The sequence below is a fragment of the Clupea harengus genome, chromosome 9 (genome assembly GCF_900700415.2).
Source record: "Clupea harengus chromosome 9, Ch_v2.0.2, whole genome shotgun sequence".
Classification (NCBI taxonomy): Eukaryota; Metazoa; Chordata; class Actinopteri; order Clupeiformes; family Clupeidae; genus Clupea; species Clupea harengus.
Window position 1 is genome coordinate 9,003,365 of NC_045160.1, and position 21,452 is coordinate 9,024,816.

At 42.2% G+C, this 21,452-nt stretch overlaps 1 protein-coding gene across 1 annotated transcript; it reads left to right on the forward strand.

Annotated features, from left to right (window-relative positions):
• Positions 1-14,712: 14,712 nt before the first annotated feature.
• On the forward strand, positions 14,713-17,033 carry LOC105899853 (olfactory receptor 6N2-like; the record flags this gene model as incomplete). Its single annotated transcript, XM_012827072.1, has 2 exons — positions 14,713-15,601; positions 17,014-17,033. Coding segments are annotated over exons 1-2 (909 nt in total), but the record flags the coding sequence as incomplete, so codon positions are not given.
• Positions 17,034-21,452: the final 4,419 nt, after the last annotated feature.

The following is a 21,452-nucleotide window of genomic DNA, read 5'->3' on the forward strand; positions in this document are numbered from 1 at the left end:
GTCAGATATTTAGTCAAGTCAGATATTTAGATATAGAGTGGGCAGTAGAACAGAAACAATAGCTGATACTGTTCTAGTTACTTCAGCCCACGAAGTACCAAATTGTCTGCCAACATCTTTCGTCACTGGGTAGTTTCTGGGTGTTAACTTCTGGCACCATTTATATGAAAAACTATTTAGGTGCCACATTACAGCTGGCCACTAAAGTATCTGATGCGGATATACAGTATATACAGCTAAATTATATATAATTATATAATATATATTTCCTATATAGGAAACAATAAAAAAAACATGAAATTGTGTCATATGTAATATATAGGTAGGTGATCATTTTAACGTTACTTTATTCACACACTGCACACACACGTCAGAGCTTGTGGCTTCTTCTCAGCCTATTGTTCTCTAACAACGTGGCTTAACACCAGAACGTTAGCTCCCTGTAGGGGACTAGTTCAGGTAGGCTTTCCTCTGCACTTACTACATTCCCTCCCCTCAGAGAAAAACTAGTAGAAGCTACACAAAAAGTCCCTTAAAATCACAATATAGCTCAACTACCTCCAAATTCATTGAAATTATCATGACGTATTAACACATGTAAACATGTATATATTTTTTTTATACATATATATAACTCAAAAACTATGGATGCACCGATACCGCTTTTTTACAAACCGATACGAGTACGAGTATTTTTATTTGTGTACTTGCCAATATCGAATACCGATACCGATACTTAGATTTGGTCTCCATGAAAGTGCAATTAATTTGGAGGCAGATTTTATTTTATCCTCTGCCGATTATGTCAAGCCTATAGTACAAAATTAACAGAAGGCTATCCCAAGCCAAAAATAAACAGAGCTTTCTGTTTTGTTTTTTTTAAAGCCTCAAAAGAGACAATGTCATCACAGTAGACAAAATGCAAATATAACCAGATAAAGGCAATTCAATTTGCTGCATAGTTAACAACACAGTCTACTTAAAGTAACAGTATGTAGCAATTGTAATTTAGGGTTAGGGTTAGCATTAACAGCTTAAAAAAATTGGGGCGCTACAATGACTTTTAATATGGAGAATGGCCTCTGTGCCATTGCCATTAGCTACCAGGGTCCGTAGGAATATTACTGCATCATGTAAGTTTGCCTGAAGCCGCCTGGTTACTACTGTCACTCTGCCAAACTAGTAAGTAGCTTATTTGCCGTCTTGCTTTGTTTTGTGTTGCACTTGCCTGATGTTTGACTGTGTTAGGAAGTTGTTGACTCACTAGTTTGTCATAGTGTCAAAGTAAGCAAATTTCAACAGGTTTCGCTAGGTTTAGCCGCTAGCATCTCATTAGCGATTAGCAATTCCTCTGTTGTGCTGCTTTAAAAAAAAACCAGATGTTTTTGTTCTGGCACTGTCTTTTTGTAGCCACATCAATGCGAACCTGTATTTCCACACTGCAAAGGGGAGAGAGTCCCAAATAACAGATCTATAGAAACTGCACAGCCATTTTGGACAGGAGAAGTGTGACGCCCTTGTAGGTCTCCATCCATTTTCCGGGTGTGATAGAGTCAGTAAAGCATACAGAAAACTAAATTAAAAAAAAGAATACATTGACCTATTTCGGCAATTAGGAGAGAGTTTCACACCATCTGAAGACCTCAAACAGGCACTGGAGGCATTCACTTGTGACCTGTATGGAATTACCTCTCAGGACATTAATAAGGCCAGGGCTACAATGTTTAAGTCGGGCAGATGTTCTGAGCGGGACTTGCCTCCAAACCAGGACTCTCTGCAGAAACATATAACGCAGGCAAGTTACCAGGCTGCAGTGCACAGGAGGAGCCTGGAGTGTTACCCAGACATTCCTCCTCCAATCAACCATGGCTGGAAGATAGCTGAGGAGCTCTATGAGGTAGACTGGATGTCACTTCCACCAGCTCCAGAGGCAATCCTTGAGCTTGTTTGCTGCTCCTATAAGAAAACAAATTGTGTCAGGGGAAAATGTACATGCCAAGTGCCACGTACAAACCTTTGCAAGTGCATAAACTGTGACAATAGGACCGTAGAAGAGGACTAGGGAGGATTTCTTTATTCTATTTGTGTACTAACCGACCTTTGCCTTGTGGCTCTGGTCCAAGTGCTCAGGAGATATCCCTATTCACATTTTCCATTCCCCTTTCCTTTTCCCCCTTGATGATTAAATATTTCTTAGACTATAACGTTTTGTGTTGCGTGGTTTATGAGTCTACCATCGACTCCATACAAGGTGAATAACGTTGATTAAACTTGACAGAGAAACGGTAATGAGGTATCAACAAAGCATAGCATAGCTAACAGTAGGCAAGCCTATATAGTACAAACTACGGCTCGTTAGCGAACTAAAACTATTTACACCATCACTCACGTATTAAAAAGACGGTTTAGAAAATAAACACGTTTTAAAACGAACTCATACTGATCAAATTATTACTTACAACGAACTACACCTGAGTAATGGGTGAAACGGGTGTCAATGTGGCTGCATCTGATTGGTTAATAAAAACTGTTCTCACGCCAGTATTACATTGTGTTATTGGTTGCAATGATTTAGTAGGCAACTGTGTTTGCCGGTGAGTTTAACAAACTTTTATACTATGGTTTTGACTAAATGTGCAACGATCTGAGCTGACAACAACTGGTTTATCGTTAGAAATAACATAATGACCTCAACTGGAAAAAATCAAGGTTTTCGCAAAGTTGAACAGATACGGGGCTTCGGTCCACCACCTATAGTAATCTGAAGCCTTTCTAGCTCGCTGAGACCTTCTCACTGCTGGTTGTTCCGCTGATGGAAATGCCTCTGTCAGTTTATCTGATGTTTCTGCTGCAGTGCCATCACCGGTATCTGTACAGTGCAGAAAGGTGTCTCAGGTACGGTTGGTGGTGCCTGGTCCTCCGCTCATGAAGTCTCAGGTAACGCCTCAGGTGTCCTTGGCGTTAGGACACTTCTGCCACGCACTTGGCCAATCTGTCGTCTCACAATTTGTCCGTTTCCAAGTGTGACTTTGCATGAGACATGACCAGTCTTCTCCGTTACTGCACCAGGTATCTATGTTGGTCCTGAGCCGTAGTTACGTGTGAAGACTAAGTCTCCTTCCTTAAGTTTCCTTGTTCGCGCATGCATGTCATGGTAATGCTTTGGTTTCTGCTGCTTCCCGCGCACTCTGCTTTGGAAATCTGGGTGTATTAAGTTTAGAGTTGACCTCAACTTCCTACCGCACAATAACTCAGCTGGTGATTTACCAGTGGTGGATTGAGGAGTTATACGGTAGCTGAACAGTGCTCTGGCCATTTTGGTTTCAATTGAATCTCCTGTGCTGTTCTCTACAAGTGACTTAAAGGTTTGAGCCATTAGAAGAGGGTTGATATGGTACCGTAGTGATGTGACGTATACCATTCTTTTCTAGTAATTCTTGGAGCTTTTCACTGGTAAAACAACTACCATTATCCGACACCATAACCTCAGGTATGCCGTATTAACTAAAACTGTCTCAGGCACTCAATCGTGACAGCAGATGTGGACCTACTCACCACATGCGCTTCAATCCACTTTGAGTGCATCCACCTGAATCAGGAACATTTTCCCTTTCCATGGACCAGCATAATCAATATGGATTCTTCACCATGGCTTGTCTGGAACTTCCCACGGATGTAATTGGGCCACTGGAGGACTGTTTCTATTGCAGGATGTATTCCCACACTCTAGCCAGCACCAGATCTTTGTCAGTCCATTTCTTTATCTGCTGTGCATTAACCGGAGGTGTTTTAACGTCTTCAAACAGCATTACTTTCTCCTACTCCTCAGGCGTTTTCTCCTCTTTCCTTTGCAGTGGCAGTGTACTCAGAGCATCAGTGTTCGCGTGGTCTCTGCCTACCTTGTAGACAATGGTGTACTCATACGCTGCCAGTGTGACTGCCCATCTCTGTATCCGGGGAGATGACATCTGAGGTATGACTCTCATTTCACTGAATAGTGAAATTAGTGGCTTAAGTCTGTCACGATAGTAAATTGTTTCCCATACAGATATCTGTCGAATTTCTTCACTGCAAAAACCACTGCCAGCCCCTCCTTGTCTATCTGGGAGTAGTTTTTTTTCAGCGGCATTGAGGGTCCTTGACACGAACCCTATTGGTCTGTACGAGCCATCCGCCATTAGATGGGAAAGTACTGCCCCCACCCCGTAGGGCGAGGCCTCACATGCCAAGAGGAGAGGTTTGTTTCCATCATAATGAACTAACACAGTACAGGATTGCAGCAGCTCTTTTGATTCTTCCAATGCCTTCTGCTGCCCTAAACCCCATTACCATTTTTCCTCTTTCTTTAACAGGGAGTGTAGTGGAGCTGTCATGGCAAAAAGTGACCGGGTGCCAAAAAGAGCCCGGGTGATGTAATATTGGCTTTCGAACGACTCATGAGTGACAGTTGCTATACCACTAACACTACGTAACCCGGGCACTTTTTGGTCAGTCTCAAGAGTCGTTCGAAAGCCATTAGCTACTTGTTAGTCACTTAATATTGTGCCTAAAACTACTAAGTATTCCGTTTTAGCTACACCTGCCGGTATCCTGTACATCAACATTTGCAGTCAATACTACTTTTTGAATCGCTATATATTGTGGCTAAACTAATTTTTACCCGGTAAATTAAGTGTTCCATTTTAGCCGTTGACATCATCATCTGCATTTCAATTGAAATTGTTTAGAGTAGAAATTCGTTTTTATAAAAAGGAGAAAATATACTGATATACGGTGCTTGTTTATCTACCTTTTTAGCAAGCCAGCCAGTTAATTTGCTAACATCTTAAATACTATACGGTACGGTGCTTGTTCATATACCTTTTAAGCAAGCTAGTCAGTTAATTTAATAACATCTTAAATAATATATGGTGCTTGTTCATTTACCTTTTAAGCAAGCCAGCAAGTTCATTTTCTAACATCTTAAATACTATACGGTGCTTGTTCATCTACCTTTTTAGCAAGCCAGCCAGTTCATTTGCTAACATCTTAAATAATATACGGTGCTTGTTCATCTACCTTTTTAGTAAGCCAGCCAGTTCATTTGCTAACATCTTAAATAATTTAAGATCTACCATTATTTGTTGATATAGGCCTATTTAGAAAGACTTGGGAGACTTCATACTAGCTTGCTAGCTATACACTAAGCAAAATAATGTGCCCCAGCTAGAGGAGGAATTGCTAATCGCTAACGAGATGCTAGCGGCGAAACCGGTTGAAATGTACTTACTTTGACACTATAACAAACTTGTGAGTCAACAACTTTCCTAACACAGTCAAACATCAAGCACATGGTTGTTTTGCTTGGTTTATTGCAGGTAAAATACAGGCAAGCTCCTCTCAGGTAGCGAAGTATAATGCGAGATGCTCTGGGGTAAATCACGTTATTGAGGTAGTCTGACTTCCAAAAAGAGCCCGGGTGACGTAATGCTAACGTTGGAATAGCAACTGTCACTCAAGAGTCGTTCGAAAGCCAATATTACATCACCCGGGCTCTTTTTGGCACCCGGTCACTTTTTGCCATGACAGAGCCAGGTATTCTTTCAACTCACTGACATTTTGTGGCTTAGGGGATCCGGCGATAGCCTCGATCTTTTCTGTCTGTGGACGAAAACCGCTGGCTTTTTTTTTGTGTCCTAGAAACGCCACCTCTTTACATTTACATTACATTTACATTTACATTTAGTCATTTAGCAGACGCTTTTGTCCAAAGCGACGTACAAGGGAGAGAACAGTCAAGCTAAGAGCAATAAAAAGCATGGTGTAACAATAAATACTACTTTACATGAGAATTAGAAAACAACGACCTAGAAAAAAGGAAAAAGAAGTGCAGGAATGTAACTGCTGAAGTGCAAGTTAAGCGCTAGTCAGGTGCCAGTTAGGAAGGGAGGTGCTCTCTGAAGAGTTGGGTCTTCAAAAGCTTCTTGAAGGTAGAGAGGGACGCCCCTGCTCTGGTAGTACTAGGCAGTTTGTTCCACCAACGTGGAACTACAAATGAGAATAGTCTGGATTGCCGTGCTTGCACAGACGGCAGTGCCAAACGACGCTCACTAGACGAGCGCAGCGTCCTGGGTGAAACATTTGCCCTTACAAGAGCATTTAGGTAGGTGGGAGCAGAACCAGCAAGCACTCTGTAGGCAAGCATAAGTGACTTGAACTTAATGCGAGCAGCTACTGGCAGCCAGTGGAGCTCAATGATTAGCGGGGTGACGTGTGCCCTTTTCGGTTGGTTGAACACCAGACGCGCCGCCGCGTTCTGGATCATCTGTAGTGGTTTCACCACACAAGCCGGCAGGCCCGTTAGGAGGGCGTTGCAGTAGTCAAGGCGGGAACTCACCAAGGTTTGCACCAGCAGCTGGGTGGCATACTGGGTTAGGTACGGCCTGATTTTGCGGATGTTGTATAGCGCAAAGCGGCACGACCTGGAGACAGAGGCCATGTGGACCGTGAAGGTCAGTTGGTCATCAATAATGACCCCGAGGTTTCTTGCTGTTTTGGATGGAACAAGAGATAAAGAGTCAGTTTTGATATTGATGTTGTGGTGGATGACCTGTTTGGCCGGGAAGACCATCAGTTCCGTTTTGGCCAGGTTCAGCTGAAGGTGGTGATTTTTCATCCATGTGGATATATCAGCGAGACAGTCCGAGATCCGCGCCGAGACCGTGGTGTCCTCAGGAGGGAGAGACAGAAACAGTTGAGTATCATCGGCATAACAGTGGTGGGAAAAACCATGCGAGCGGATGATAGGGCCCAACGAGGTGGTGTAAATGGCAAAGAGAAGTGGTCCCATCACCGAGCCTTGGGGCACCCCAGTGGTGAGGCGGTGAGGTACAGACAGCTGACCTTGCCATGACACGTTGAATGAGCGCCCAGTGAGGTAGGATTCAAACCAGGAGTGCGCATTGCCAGAAATGCCCATACTTGACAGTATGGACAGAAGGATGCGGTGGTTGACTGTATCAAACGCAGCTGATAAGTCAAGCAGGACGAGAGCAGAGGATTGAGCTGCTGCTCTGGCTGTTTTTAAGGCCTCCGTTACAGACAACAGGGCTGTTTCGGTGGAGTGACCGCTTTTGAATCCAGACTGGTTCGGATCGAGGAGATTGTTCTTTGACAGGAACTCCGGTGACCTGTTTGGAAGCTGCCCTCTCAATGGTTTTAGATAGGAGCGTGAGAAGTGAGACCGGTCGATAGTTTTCCACCTGAGTGGGATCGAGAGACGGCTTCTTGAGCAGCGGCGTTACCCTAGCCACTTTGAAAAGAGAAGGAAATGTTCCAGAATTAAATGAAGCATTAATCACCTGTGTTATTGCCGGTAAGACGGCAGGCGATATGGCTTGAAGGATGTTGGATGGGATGGGGTCCAGCGGGCATGTAGTTGGACGGCTACCTGTTAGGATCTTTACCCATGAACTCCGCTACTTACCCATAAAACTCCGCTTTTTAAGTCTGCTCTTATCCAATCTATGGAGCACTTCCTCCAGGTTTTCCAGGTGCTTTTGGTCATTGGGTCCTGAGATCAAAATGTCATCTAAATAAATGGCAACGTTCGGGATGCCACCCAGGATGCCCTCCATGGTTCTTTGGAAAATTCCAGGACTTGACGCTACCCCAAATGGTAAGCAGGTGTAGGTAAACAGGCCTTTGTGTGTGTTAACAGTTACATACTTCCTGGATTCTTCCTCCAGAACAACCTGCTGATAGGCATGACTCATGTCTAATTTTGTGAAGTGTTGCCCCCCATTCAGATGTGCAAACAGGTCCTCAACCCTCGGGATTGGATACTGATCCACCCGCGATGCTCGGTTTAGTTTATAAATTTGTGTTATATGTGAGTTTATAATCCCCACATATTCGAATTGACTCGTCCAGCTTCCTGACACATTCATCTTTGCTTTGACATCTTTAAGTTGTCCCAGCTCTTCCTTAAACATGTCTATTGAGTACCTCTTCCAGCTGCAGTAGGTTCATCACCCTCAACTATCCGCACTGGCAATTTATTTTCTGTTTTCGTTCTGCACCTGCACTTGTGCCTTGCCCAGCACTCCGAGCCTCTCTCCAGTATAGGTTTTCAATTTTAGCGAGCAAGGTTTAATTTCTGATATGGCTGCTTACTATGGTCACTCCACAGCCAGTGTCAATTTCAAACATTACCTTTATTCCATTGATTTTCACTGTGGAACTGATGGAACATTGGCTAATTCTTGTGACACACTGTAGATGGTGCGAGTGCTACTTTCCTTTGTGTCACTGTGACGGACCGAGCCTCGGGTAACCGTCGAATCGTGGGTATGGCCAAAAGCTCAGAGTCAGAGTAAAGTTTTCAGTTTTTTTTTGGTTTTATTATTTTTCAAATTTCAGGAATCCAAAAGTCATTTCACTAACTCATCAATCAGGCATTCACAAATTTCCCACAGAACATAATTTTGTTAAGCCTCTAAAGGGCTAGAGGACAGCCATCAACAGATGCACATACCTTACCAAGACTAACTATCCCGACAGAACAAACCCACATATATACAACGGTGGTCAGCACCATATAAAAAGGGAGGGGTATACACAATAATCAATCAGTGGTTCAGTTCACAATATAAACCCTAAAAGACCAACACAGTATTAACCATATGCTAAATATATCATTAGAATAATAGCTATCTAAAACATCATAATCGCTGGCATATAAACTACGACATTTTACTCAAGTGTGGTTGGCCAAACCATTTCTCGTCCCCATAGCCACAACAGGGAATCACCACTCATATACGGTTCCTACCTTATTCAAAGTGCCCACTGGTTCCGGTGGCACTTCTTAGCCGTTGCACCGCCAGACCAATGAGGACACGAACACCCTAAACAACTGGTAATGCATTCCACAAGTTTCTTGGTTAAAAAAATAAATGTTGGAACCCACAATTGGTGTCCTACCTTCCTTTCTGTATGCATCACCCCATGTATGTGTGTTTGTGCGAGAAAGAGTGAAAATGGGAGCACTAGTTGCGTATGTATATATCCGTGTGTGTGTGTTTGTGAGTGTGCGCGAGTATGCAAGTGCGTGTGTTAGCGGTCCTGGAGAATGGGAGGAATAGTTGCATATGTAGATCCATGTGTGTGTGTGTGTTCATGCGTGACTGTATGCAAGTGCAATGTGCTTAAGCGGTTGTGGATCCAGGTAGATTTGCGGTCATGTGCGGTCGCATTGGGACAGTCACAGTCACTTTCTCCTTCCCCTCTTAGCATATGCGTCCGCCGCTCTTTGCCAAAGCCTCTGCTTTTGCCTATCTGACCCTTGTGCGTTGCTTTATGTGCATTAGGAGCTGCCGCCTTGGATCTGCAGGTCTTTCTAATATGTCCCCTCTTACCACAGTTGTGGTAGAGCTCTGTAGCAAATGTGCAATTATCCGCTGTCTGTGTCCTTTATGTAATGCATAGACTGCAGCAGAGCAGCAGAGACTGTGGATCGAAACGCACGACAAGGAGACAGAGGTATGTGCAATTAAATCTCTTTACTGTTTTGGATTTGGTACACGTATTGGCAGTCCATACACAAGTATACAAATCCAAGTAAAGAAAGACGGCGGCAGAGTTCATAGTCAGATCGGTCCAGGGTCGATACACAGGAAGGCAGTCAATGATGGGGCACGGTAAACAGACAGGGAAAAGGCAGAGACGTAATCCGTAAAACAAGCAGATGTCGTCAACAGGAGATCTATCAAGCACGGAGAGACTAAGACGAACTGGCAACGAGAGACAGGGACACGCAAACTATATATACACCAGGTGATGAGAGACAGGTGAAAACAATCAAGGCGTGGCAGACAATCAACAAGGCGGAGCACACACAAGGGTAGGGCATGACGTGTCTGAAACGAGAGGAGAGATGAGTAAACAAACACAACACAGAACATAAATAATGACAACATAGTAGACATCTAAACTATCGAACAGGACGAGACTTTACAGTGGTAACAACTGGGGAATTTACGCTGTACATTGTCTGAGAACATCCTGTGAACAGTTGCCTGAGATTTCGTCCCACGTTCATTTTGGCTGTGTCTTCTGTTCACTGTTGATTCTATAGCTTGACACAACTTCAGGCCCCTTTCGACCGTCAGGTCCACATTGCATGTGGCTTCCCGAAAGCCAGAGATTGCATTGAGCGCCCTGTTTTGTGAAAAAAAATAAATGGATTTAACATGAGAGTCTATGAGAGAGGTGTGGGGCGATTTTATTTTTCGCCCCAAAATCGCGGGACCATTTGAAGCACGACTTCAACCTGATTGGACAATGACTTGAGGCAGATCAGATGGTCTAGTGCAGAGGTCGCCAACCCGTCGATCGCGATCGATGTGTCGATCTCGAAGACTTTCCTTGTCGATCTCCAATTTTTTTTTTTTTTTAAATACAGAAAAAAATATATAAAAAATATTTATATTATACTTCTGAAATGTTTTCTTACAGACTTCGGAAGACCAACGTCAGAAAAGATCTCCGCCTGATTCATGAACGCCAGCTATTTCAACCCGAGGATGTCCGTAGAGTTGATGTGAACGTAATCACCAACGATTTCTCACAAATTTAGCCCTTCCCACTAAATGCCCCTTCTTAAGCAGCTTGCACACTGCCCCGACAAACGGCAACATTCTCCAACAAACGTCAACAAACACCAACAGTTGGGTCAGCGTGCGCCAGCAGTTGGTGTTTGTTGGTCATTGTCGGGTACTGTCGGAAGAGTTCAACATGTTCAGTCGGATTGGGGAAAGTTGCAGAATGTCTGCCCAATGTAGAGAGATTTCCAACATTCTGACAGCTCGTCTGACAGCTCGCAACTAGGCTCAACTTGCGTGCATAACATCCTCGAGCTCTCTTGGATGTCGTTGTTATGTTGGTTATCGGCCAGTTTGTTAAAAAAAAACAATATCCTAAGTCTATTTATAGATTAACGTTATGTATTAGCTTACCCAAACGAACGGTTTTCCAGGCAGATATGTCTATTTTAACTTCTACGACTCGTTTAACACTGCAACGTGTTTCTAAATCTTAATATAAATGTTAAAGGTGACACTTTACATGAGTACTTTTGCGCTTATGTTAGTTATCGGCCACTCCCACTTCATTCCAATTACTGCGTTGGTTTTCGAAATATTAATATGCACGCATACTGTCGTATTAAAAGTTTTGGCACGCCTCTGAGGCTGCATGATAATTTACTCTGTCTTCACCAGAAAAAGATCACAGTGGTATATTATTCATTTTCTAGTTAACACTGAGTACTGGGGTGTTTTCCAGACAAAGATATTTAGTGTAGCAGTATTTAATTGTGTGAAATGAAATCAAATGTGAAAAATAGGCTGTGCAAATATTTAGGCACCCTAATCATTTTCATGATTTGAATACCTGTAACTACTCAATACTGAATAATTGCAACACATAATTAGTCTGATTAGCTTTTTAAGCCTTCAATTCCATAGAAAGGTGCATTCAATCATTAGAAAAACTTTCTAAGGTAGCCAATTGCAAGATGTGCTTCTCCTTGATTCTCCTCTGAAGAGTGGCCTCAAAACAACTGTAAAATGATCTGAAAACAAAGCTAGTCAGTGTTGTGTTGTAACTTCAGTTGATAAATAAAGCAGTTCATATCCAGCCTGCTCATTGCAAATGTGTTTTTTCTTGTTCATATTGTGTGCGGTTAACAAATATTTTCCTTTTTATGTTGCACTGAAATGTGTTTTAGTGATTTAGTGTGTCCTTGGTCACATCAATTTGAAAGCTGGACCAAAGTGTTTAATTTCATTCAATTACAATTAGGCTAAATAAAAAGTAAAGTTGTAAGTACAGTCTGGACAGTCTTTTTCTCTCAACGCCTCAATAGGTAGATCTTGCCTGTCACCACGGCAGAGGTTGTGATCTTTGGCCAAAAAAGTTTGGTGACCACTGGTCTAGTGGTAGAATCGGACAGAAAAAATAACTATCCTTTTCCCGTTTGGCAGTGCGTTGCCCAAATCGCCCTTATGGACAAACCGCCCCTGCTCACGACCACACAATGAGGTGTGTAAACGTTACTTTATTCACACACTGCACACACACGTCAGAGCTTGTGGCTTCTTCTCAGCCTATTGTTCTCTAACAACGTGGCTTAACACCAGAACGTTAGCTCCCTCTAGGGGATTAGTACAGGTAGGCTTTTCTCTGCACGTACTACAATTACTTATAGTGTTTTGCCCTGAAAAAATGTAATCCTACCAGCAAACTACGGATATAAACTTGCTCCACTTCAAGCCAACATGACAGTCACAAAGCCATTTTGGAATGCGCATTACAGGCAGTTTTCAACATGTTGTGTTGTGCCTAATTGGCTTTTCGTAGAAATGGTATGGGAAGTGAACATGCCCAGTCAGAAATGTTTAGAGATGTCGTTGGTCAATTTGGATGCTAACTGGCTGTAGCTAACCCTCCAAAACCTGATCCCCCTATTTCTCCCCACGACCAACTGAAAAATTAGAGGCAGAATATAAGGCGAACACAAAATTGTAAATAAACACAACAAACTCCATCACAGACCCAGAACGAACACCAGTCAAAATAAAATGCTCACAGGGAACCCAAATTCTGACTGTCAGCAGACCAGCTTCACCTTTGCCATTTTAAAGGTGCCATACGAAGGGGAACTGAATTTACATTACCATTTTTAAATAAGGAGAGTTCAGTACATGGAACTGACATACCGTGAATCTAAAACACTGTTCTATTGTACTTCAAATGCAAATCCCTTATATGCAAAAGAGGGTGGTAAAACCCTACTAGCTATTAGCCAACTCCAAGTAACTAGCATAGCTAACTAAACAGTATGACAACCTAACTTATTTAGAGAGATCCGTTTTATTTTCCTGCCATTCAAAGAAAAAGCCCATGTTGTCATATAAATGTAATTTAATGTGCATGCTTGTCAGTCCCTTTGCCAGGTATATTATTACCAGAAGACTCAGAGGCTAACTAGTTTGGTTGCTAACTTGCTCCTTCTAGCTCACAGTGAAGTTGAAACGATAAAATCTGTTTAATTTGAGAACAAGAAGTATGACTTCTTTGCATGTTTGTATTTCAGAGTACATCATGTTAGCTCCCGCAAACAAATGATGCAGGCTGCCAAACTGATACTCCTAGTGAGTCATCCCAGGGAACACAACGACTCAAAACACATTGAGACCTCACCTCACTGAAGCAAAGATAATGTTACTTACTTACTTCCAAGTATGTATGTGTTGCTTTATAAGGACTGACTGGTTGTGTTGTTTGTGTAACTGTAAGCCTGTGTCAGTAGGTCATAGTCATAATCATGTTAATGTGGTAATATTTTTGTATCTTGTGACCGTGAATCAACTTCAGTATGAAAGTATGAATAACCTCAAGCTGGTTTTGGCCTGTGAAGGGGTCAAATCCTGAAAAATGGCCAGAAGATATCAAGTCTAACGGTGAATAGCTGACCATCAAAATGTTAATCACTTATGGGCTGTTCTATCTTAAAGTCACTTGTATAACAACATAGGTAATGAAGTATTTAGAAGAGAGCTATAGCAGTTTACTCAGCATATGGTACAGCTTTACATTATCACTATAATTTCCTTTTGCCCATTTACTTACTTTTCTATTGTGGTGTAAATGCGTGTAAATGTGACTTATTCACAATGGCAATATGAACAGTTTCTGTATTGTTTGTTTTGTGGTTTATGTTGTACCTTGCAGCAATGCTCTTCAACGAGAATGCCACAACTGTCCACAAATGACAACATATAAAGGGAAACCTGTGTACAAACTTCTCTTTCCAAAAGCCGAAAGGCAGGCCTCACCGTCAAACCAGTAAAGACAGAACCAATATTTTGTAAGTTTCACAAAAAAAGATATTTTGAACAATACTTTTTCACGTTTTCTCACTTCACAGGATAGATCTATGAACCTGATGTACTGCCTTGTAGCATCAGGGAACTCCACTCTTATGTGCAGCACCACAAATAAAGGGATGACAACACAAACACTTCTTCCAAGGAAACCCCAGCACCAGCTGACAAACTACCTGTAGGCCAAGTGTGTACAAAAATGTTTTTCCACACAGAAGAAAACCACTCAAAGACCCCCAGACATGTCAGACATTAAATGATTAAATTGGGGGGCTCCCTGTATTGTCTCCCTACAACTGTGTAATGCAGTTATGCAGGACTATGCATAAGTCGCCTACTATAAAATATCACTGGTGAGTGCATAACCACAAACACAATATTCATGTTGCAAACATCTTTGGAAAAATCTTTGGGGATTATTTACTTTGGGGAAGTCAAACCCTCATATCAAAATACATAAATAGGGGTGGAAGCACCACAGATACAAATTCTATCAACGGTAGCTGTATTGACAACCATGAATAGATAGTACCAACCTAAGAGAAATTTTAGTTAAGATTAATTTAACAATTGTATTGGTACATTTACATGTATAATTAATGCAAGCCTATGTTTTCGAGGGAGAATGATATAGATATAGAATATATAGAGAATGTTTGATATACCTGTTCTTTAGCATATTGTGTGATCTCTTCAGTTAACATTATAGTCACGTTAAAAACATATATCTTTAATACAGCGCCACTCACTATGCTGAAGTTTATTTTCTGACACTTGTACTACCATGAAGAATGTGTCAAGAGTGTCAGCTTTCAGACTGGCCGGATTGACCTTTACATTGGAGTACAGATATATCCTGTTTTCTCTGACTTTACTGTGTTACCTTTTCATTTTACTTACAAACATTACTGTGATCTGTGTTATTATAATGAACGAAAATCTACATGAACCAATGTACATATTTCTTTGTAATTTATGTATCAATGCATTGTTTGGAACTGTTGGATTCTATCCTAAGTTTTTATATGATTTGCTGTCTGATCATCATGTCATTTCATATTTAGGATGCCTGGTTCAAGCATTTCTCATTTATTCATCAGCCCTTTGTGAATTTTCTACTTTGACTGTAATGGCTGTTGACAGATATGTGGCAATATGTAGACCGTTAGAGTATCATGGTATTATGACAAATAATACAGTTATCAAGTGCATGGTGTTTTCATGGTTTTCGCCACTTTTATGTATGTTAGTTCTTGTTGTGTTAAGCTCAACTTTAACTTTGTGTGGCACAAATATTGATAAGCTGTATTGTGATAACTGGTCTGTAGTGAAACTTTCATGTTATCCAACCACAGTTAATAATGTGTTTGGGTATATTGTAATTATTGTTTATTTCATTCATTCACTCTTTATCATGTGCTCTTACATAAAACTAGTTGGAGCAAGCATCAAATCGAAAGAAGAAAGAAATAGGTTTATGCAAACATGTATGCCACATCTGCTTTCGCTGCTTAATGTGAGTGTTGCTTTACTGTTTGATGGTATGTTTACAAGGTACGGAACCAAAAATTTCTCTCAAGATCTTCAGAATTTCCTAGCCTTGGAATTCCTTGTCATACCATCAATTCTAAATCCACTTATTTATGGACTGAAACTGACAAAGATTCGAAATCAACTCATGCGATTTTACCACAACAATGTCATCAGCGCCGTAAGGGAATTGCATTGACAATTCTAACCAAAAGACATGCCATGGTGTAAACTAATCTTATCAATATGAAACTGGTAACGCTTAAGAAAACTGCAGATGATAATATTATACATTTCAGTGTTAAGAGTAGATTTGACTCAACACCAATAATTTGTTTGTGTTTCCTTGCATTACATAAATCTTTATCATAAAATATAGATGTCATTCTGTTAAACTACACTGTGAATACTACTTGTATTTGTATTTTGAATACCATACATTTTGTATAATTATAAAGAAATGTATCAGTTATACTTATATTAGTGTCCTCAGACAAAATTTGGATACAAATAAGGTCTCAATCCTTGTCCTCTAGACCTAAAAGCAGCGTTTGATATGATAGACCATGACGTCCTAATCAACCAAGGAGAGAGCACATTAGTCCAGTTTTAACCGCTCTGCACTGGCTTTCAGTAACATTTAGAATTGATTTTAAGGTCCTTCTTCTTATATACAAAGCCCCCAATGGGCTAGGACCAAGATACATTGCAAAATCCCTTGTCAAATACTTGCCTTCAAGAACACTGCGATCATCTAATGCTGGTTTACTGAAGGTTCCCAGCAACAGCCGTAAGAAAATTGGGGATGCAGCCATTTATGCGCCAAAGCTATGGACACACTGCCTTCAGATATCAGGGAAGCTAAACATTTGAAAAAGAAAGCTGAAAATGTATCTCTTCACCTTACCTTTTAACTAGCTACGACATGATATAATGTGATATTAAGGGGATAGATCAACTGGCTTATTTATTTTCTATCCTATGTTATACAATTTATGTATTTTATTATTGCACTCTATCCCTGTCTGTTTTTGTTTTTATGTAAATTTAATTTTATGTTTTTTATTTAATTTTTTGTTATGTACTTTATCCCAGTTTGTATGATTATATTTAATGTTTTTATGTGTATTTTATGTCTATTCTTATGTGGATCACTGTGCATGTAATTTCTCTGTGCACATAATTTATTTGTTGTTAAGCACTTTGAGCTGCATTGTTTTGTATGAAAGGTGCTATACAAATAAAGTTTTATTATTATTATTATTATTATGACCACTGCATTATTCCATATGAAACTTCATAGCTGTAAGTTCTTCCATTACATTTACATTTACATTTAGTCATTTAGCAGACACTTTTTTCCAAAGCGACGTACAAGGGAGAGAACAGTCAAGCTAAGGGCAATAAAAACCTGGTTTAACAATAAATACTACTTTACATAAGAAATAGAAAAACGACATAGAAAGAAAAAGAAGTGCAGGAATGTAACTGCTGAAGTGCAAGGTAAGCACTAGTTAAGGTGCCAGTTAGGAAGGGGTGTGCTCTCTGAAGAGTTGGGTCTTCAAAAGCTTCTTGAAGGTAGGGAGGGACGCCCCTGCTCTGGTAGTACTAGGCAGTTCGTTCCACCAACTTGGAACTACAAATGAGAATAGTCTGGATTGCCGTGCTTGCACAGACGGCAGTGCCAAACGACGCTCACAAGACGAGCGCAGCATCCTGGGTGTAACATTTGCCCTTACAAGCGCATTTAGGTAAGTGGGCGCAGAACCAGCAAGCATAAGTGACTTGAACTTAATGCGAGCAGCTACCGGCAGCCAGTGGAGCTCAATGAGTAGTGGGGTGACGTGTGCCCTCTTCACACCAGATGCGCCGCCGCATTCTGTATCATCTGTAGTGGTTTCACCACGCAAGCAGGCCCGTTAGGAGGACGTTGCGGTAGTCAAGACGGGAACTCACCAAGGTTTGCACCAGCAGCTGGGTGGCATACTGGGTTAGGTACGGCCTGATTTTGCGGATGTTGTGCCGCTTTGCGCTATACGACCTGGAGACAGAGATGTGGGCCGTGAAGGTCAGTTGGTCATCAATAATGACCCCGAGGTTTCTTGCTGTTTTGGATGGAACAAGAGATAAAGAGTCAATATTGATATTGATGTTGTGGTGGATGACCTGTTTGACTGGGAAGACCATCAGTTTAGTTTTGGCCAGGTTCAGCTGGAGGTAGTGATTTTTCATCCATGCGGATATATCAGCAAGACAGTCCGAGATCCGTGCCAAGACAGTGGTGTCCTCAGGAGGGAAAGACAGAAACAGTTGAGTATCATCGGCATAACAGTGATAGGAGAAACCATGCGAGCGGATGATAGGGCCCAACGAGGTGGTGTAAATGGCAAAGAGAAGTGGTCCCATCACCGAGCCTTGGGGCACCTCAGTGGTGAGGCGGTGAGGTACAGACAGCTGACCTTGCCATGACACGTTGAACGAGCGCCCAGTGAGGTACGATTCAAACCAGGAGTGTGCCTTGCCAGAAATGCCCATACTTGACAGTATGGACAGAAGGATGCGGTGGTTGAATGTATCAAACGCAGCTGATAAGTCAAGCAGGACTGTCTAGCTGCTTCTTCCCTTTGCCATATTTGAAAAAAAGGGGTTTAAGGACTACCTTCCCTCTCCCTGAATTCAGTGAGAACAAAGGATGCCTCGACACCTCCACATACCACACCGTATCTCAGTTTTACCCCCACTCTTAGATTGAATAGAACAAGGCCAGAGCCATCAGGCTTGGCCCCTGGGCTTTTGTCTATGTTGAGAGCCATCAGACACGGTTCCTGGCTTTTGTGTGTCTTGGAGCCAGAGACATTAGACTCTAATTGTTGGCCTTTGTCTACAGCCACGAAAAGATGGTTGAAGCCAAAGGTATTAGCATCTATATGGCCCTACCTGGCCATAGGCCCGTTCAAGCTATACCTCCCCTTTGACCTGCAGACACACCCCACTAACATTGTGTCTTGTTAATTCTACACTATAAATGTTTGTATAGAAAAGACCTCCTCGTAACCAGAGACATTTCCTGACAGCAGACGTGTCTCGTGGCATGCTTGTGCTGTGTCGAGAGAACCATGGCTAGTGTCTGAATAAACACATTATTTTGCTAAGCCGTCTTCCACAAGTCTATTACTCTGAACAAAGCTAACTTGAACAAGTACGGGCCTTCGGCAATTGCAACAGGGAATTTCACCGAAATACAGCAGATTCTACTTTTGGGTACTTAACTCTTGTGACATGAATGAAATTGTGAAATGAACACACATTGTTTTCAGTGGACAGCGCTTAATAAATCCTCTGGGGCCAGGTCTCTCTTGCAGTGGGTTGTTCTTCCAATGTTACTGCTGTGGCCAGTATCTTTGAAAGAAACTTAAGCAGGTAAAGTTCCACTTTCGAAAACACGGACAGCTCACAGAACAGGGCAGTACAACAGTTGCGACAATCTGACAGGGAACATGAGGCAAGATCGGCTTAAATAGGCAGGGTAATCATTGGGAACAGGTGAGGAGCAGAACAGGCGGGAAACAGAACAAAGACAGGGCAAGGGGCGGAGCACATGGTAGCACATGGCTACCACAACACAGGCACATGGCTACCACAACAAAAACACAGGACATGTCAAACACAGAATCAGATGAGACAGAGTCCAAATACTGACAGCAGGGCCACATGCAGGGATGCTCTCGGTGGTTCCATGCCAGGTTCATGGGCCTGCTGAAAATAATCACACATAAGGCCAACCCATACTTGGTCTAATTCTGCCTCTCATGTGTGTTAGCACAAATAGCAGGACTTGCACCCAATTTAGTCCTGTTTCTGCTTTGCCAATTGTGTGGCATTTCCTCTCTCCACAGGTCCTCCAGGGTGATATGCACAGTACTGTCTGACATATATCCCCTTGAATGCCTCAACTTGCTTCATCAACAAAATATTTCCCAATGCACTGCTAATTGATTTAGGGATTCCCCACCTCAGGATTATCTCTCTGACTAACACATCGACCACTGCTGCTACATCATGATTGCTTCAACCCATTGTGAAAACATGTCCACATGTCTGTCCAGAGGGTCAAATTAGCGATTTAACCCTCTAGGGACCACGATGCAGAGAAAAATGTGATCAGTTTCTCAAATCTCAAATCCAATCGTTACACCACATTATCAAATCAATGTGATAATAGAGTTGCTGTTTTACCTTTCTTTCGAAATGCTCTACTTAAATGTAGTAGCTTTAGTAGCTGTAGGTGGATAAATACTGCCACCTAGCAGACAGTACACACGATGGAAGACGCACAGGTTTGGTTTCCTTTTTATTGTTGAGTTGATCTACCACGGGAGAACACATTGAATTAGATCAGGGGTTTTCAACTGGTTTTGTCCCAGGGACCTAGCCTGGATACCAGACCGAACTTAGCCCCGCCCACAACATTTGAAGTCGGGAAGTTCGGTCTGGCGTCGCTCCATTAGGGAGAAATTATCTGCGAACAGAAATGGTCTGACCAATCAAATTGTCAAGGCGGGCTTTATACGATGATGGACAGATGATCAACAGTAACGTAATCAACCACGTCACAAACACACGGGTTGAATTCGTTTTCAACAAACATGGCTGCCGCTGGAGAGCTGAAATGTATAGATTCGAGTCCATTTAGACATTGACAGTGCATTCATTTTGATGGAGGAACAGAGAAACGCGATCAAGGCATTTGTCAATCGAAAAGATGTTTTTGCTTCCTTCCTACGGGATCCGGTAAAAGTTTAATTTATCAGCTGGCCCTGGTCACATACTACGTTGTTCTGATTGGTTGTAGGTAACCAATTGAGCGAAGAGGCATTTTTTCTCCTGGTTCGATTGAAACACGCCCCATAATCACAGCCCAATGGAGTGGTATCAGACTCATATTCTGACTAGAATTTTGAGTATGACATCGTCAGGCTACCAGGGACCACCATTCTGACTAGAAAGTAATTTGCGGCCCACTGATGTGCCTGCACGCGCGTGGGTGTTTATAACCGCCGCCACCACGCCCCCTCCCCCTGCACAGATATTCTGCCTATAACACTTAAATATGTGAAATTATCAGGGTACATCGCTAGCCACCGCCACGCCCCCTCCCCCTGCACAGATATTCTGCCTATAACACAATATTTTCACGATATTCAAGAGTAATCTGGACATTTGTTGAAATATCAAAGCAAATTTATAAAAATAAAAAAATTCAGTGGTGAACTGATCAACATAGTCTCATGTCGCGGACCCCCTGCAATGCCGTCGCGGACCACCAGGGGGCCACGGACCCCCGGTTGAAAACCCCTGATTTAGATGAAGCTGAATTCCTCCTTGAAGAGCCTTCAGCACGTTCCAAGTCAAAAGCTGCACTGGACACCAGAAGCCATAGAAGATGCACTGCTTAAAAAGATTGAAGATTTCTCAAAGCTAACCAACAAAGACAATGCCACTCAGAGAACTCGGTGATATCCTCCCGGAACTGGAGTGTGCCAAGGAAGAAGGATACCTACCAGGCCTTACCTTTTTGGATACAGCTCGCGGGGTGAACCCGATCGCAGAGAAGCAATCCTACAGCCTGCAAGAGAGATGCATATCGATCGGATCCAGGTTCAAAGAGGAACACGGTGTTGCCTTCCCTCCATTCTCCATCTTCTCAAAGTTTGTCCAGCGACAGGCTAAAGTGCAGAACGACCCAAGCTTCGCCTTCACCACCTCCAACAGCCAGACGCCACTGAAAGCAGAGAGGGCCGTGAAACACAGCTACAAAGCCCCAGTAAGTGTGCACAAGACAGAGGTCACACCCAAATCAGAATCAAAATCAGAATTGGATTTATTGCCAAGTAGGTTTACACCTACTTGGAATTTTTTCTGGTGTGAAGGTGCATACAGTAAACATAAAAACATACAAACACAATAAGTCCTACACATAACATAAAACATGAA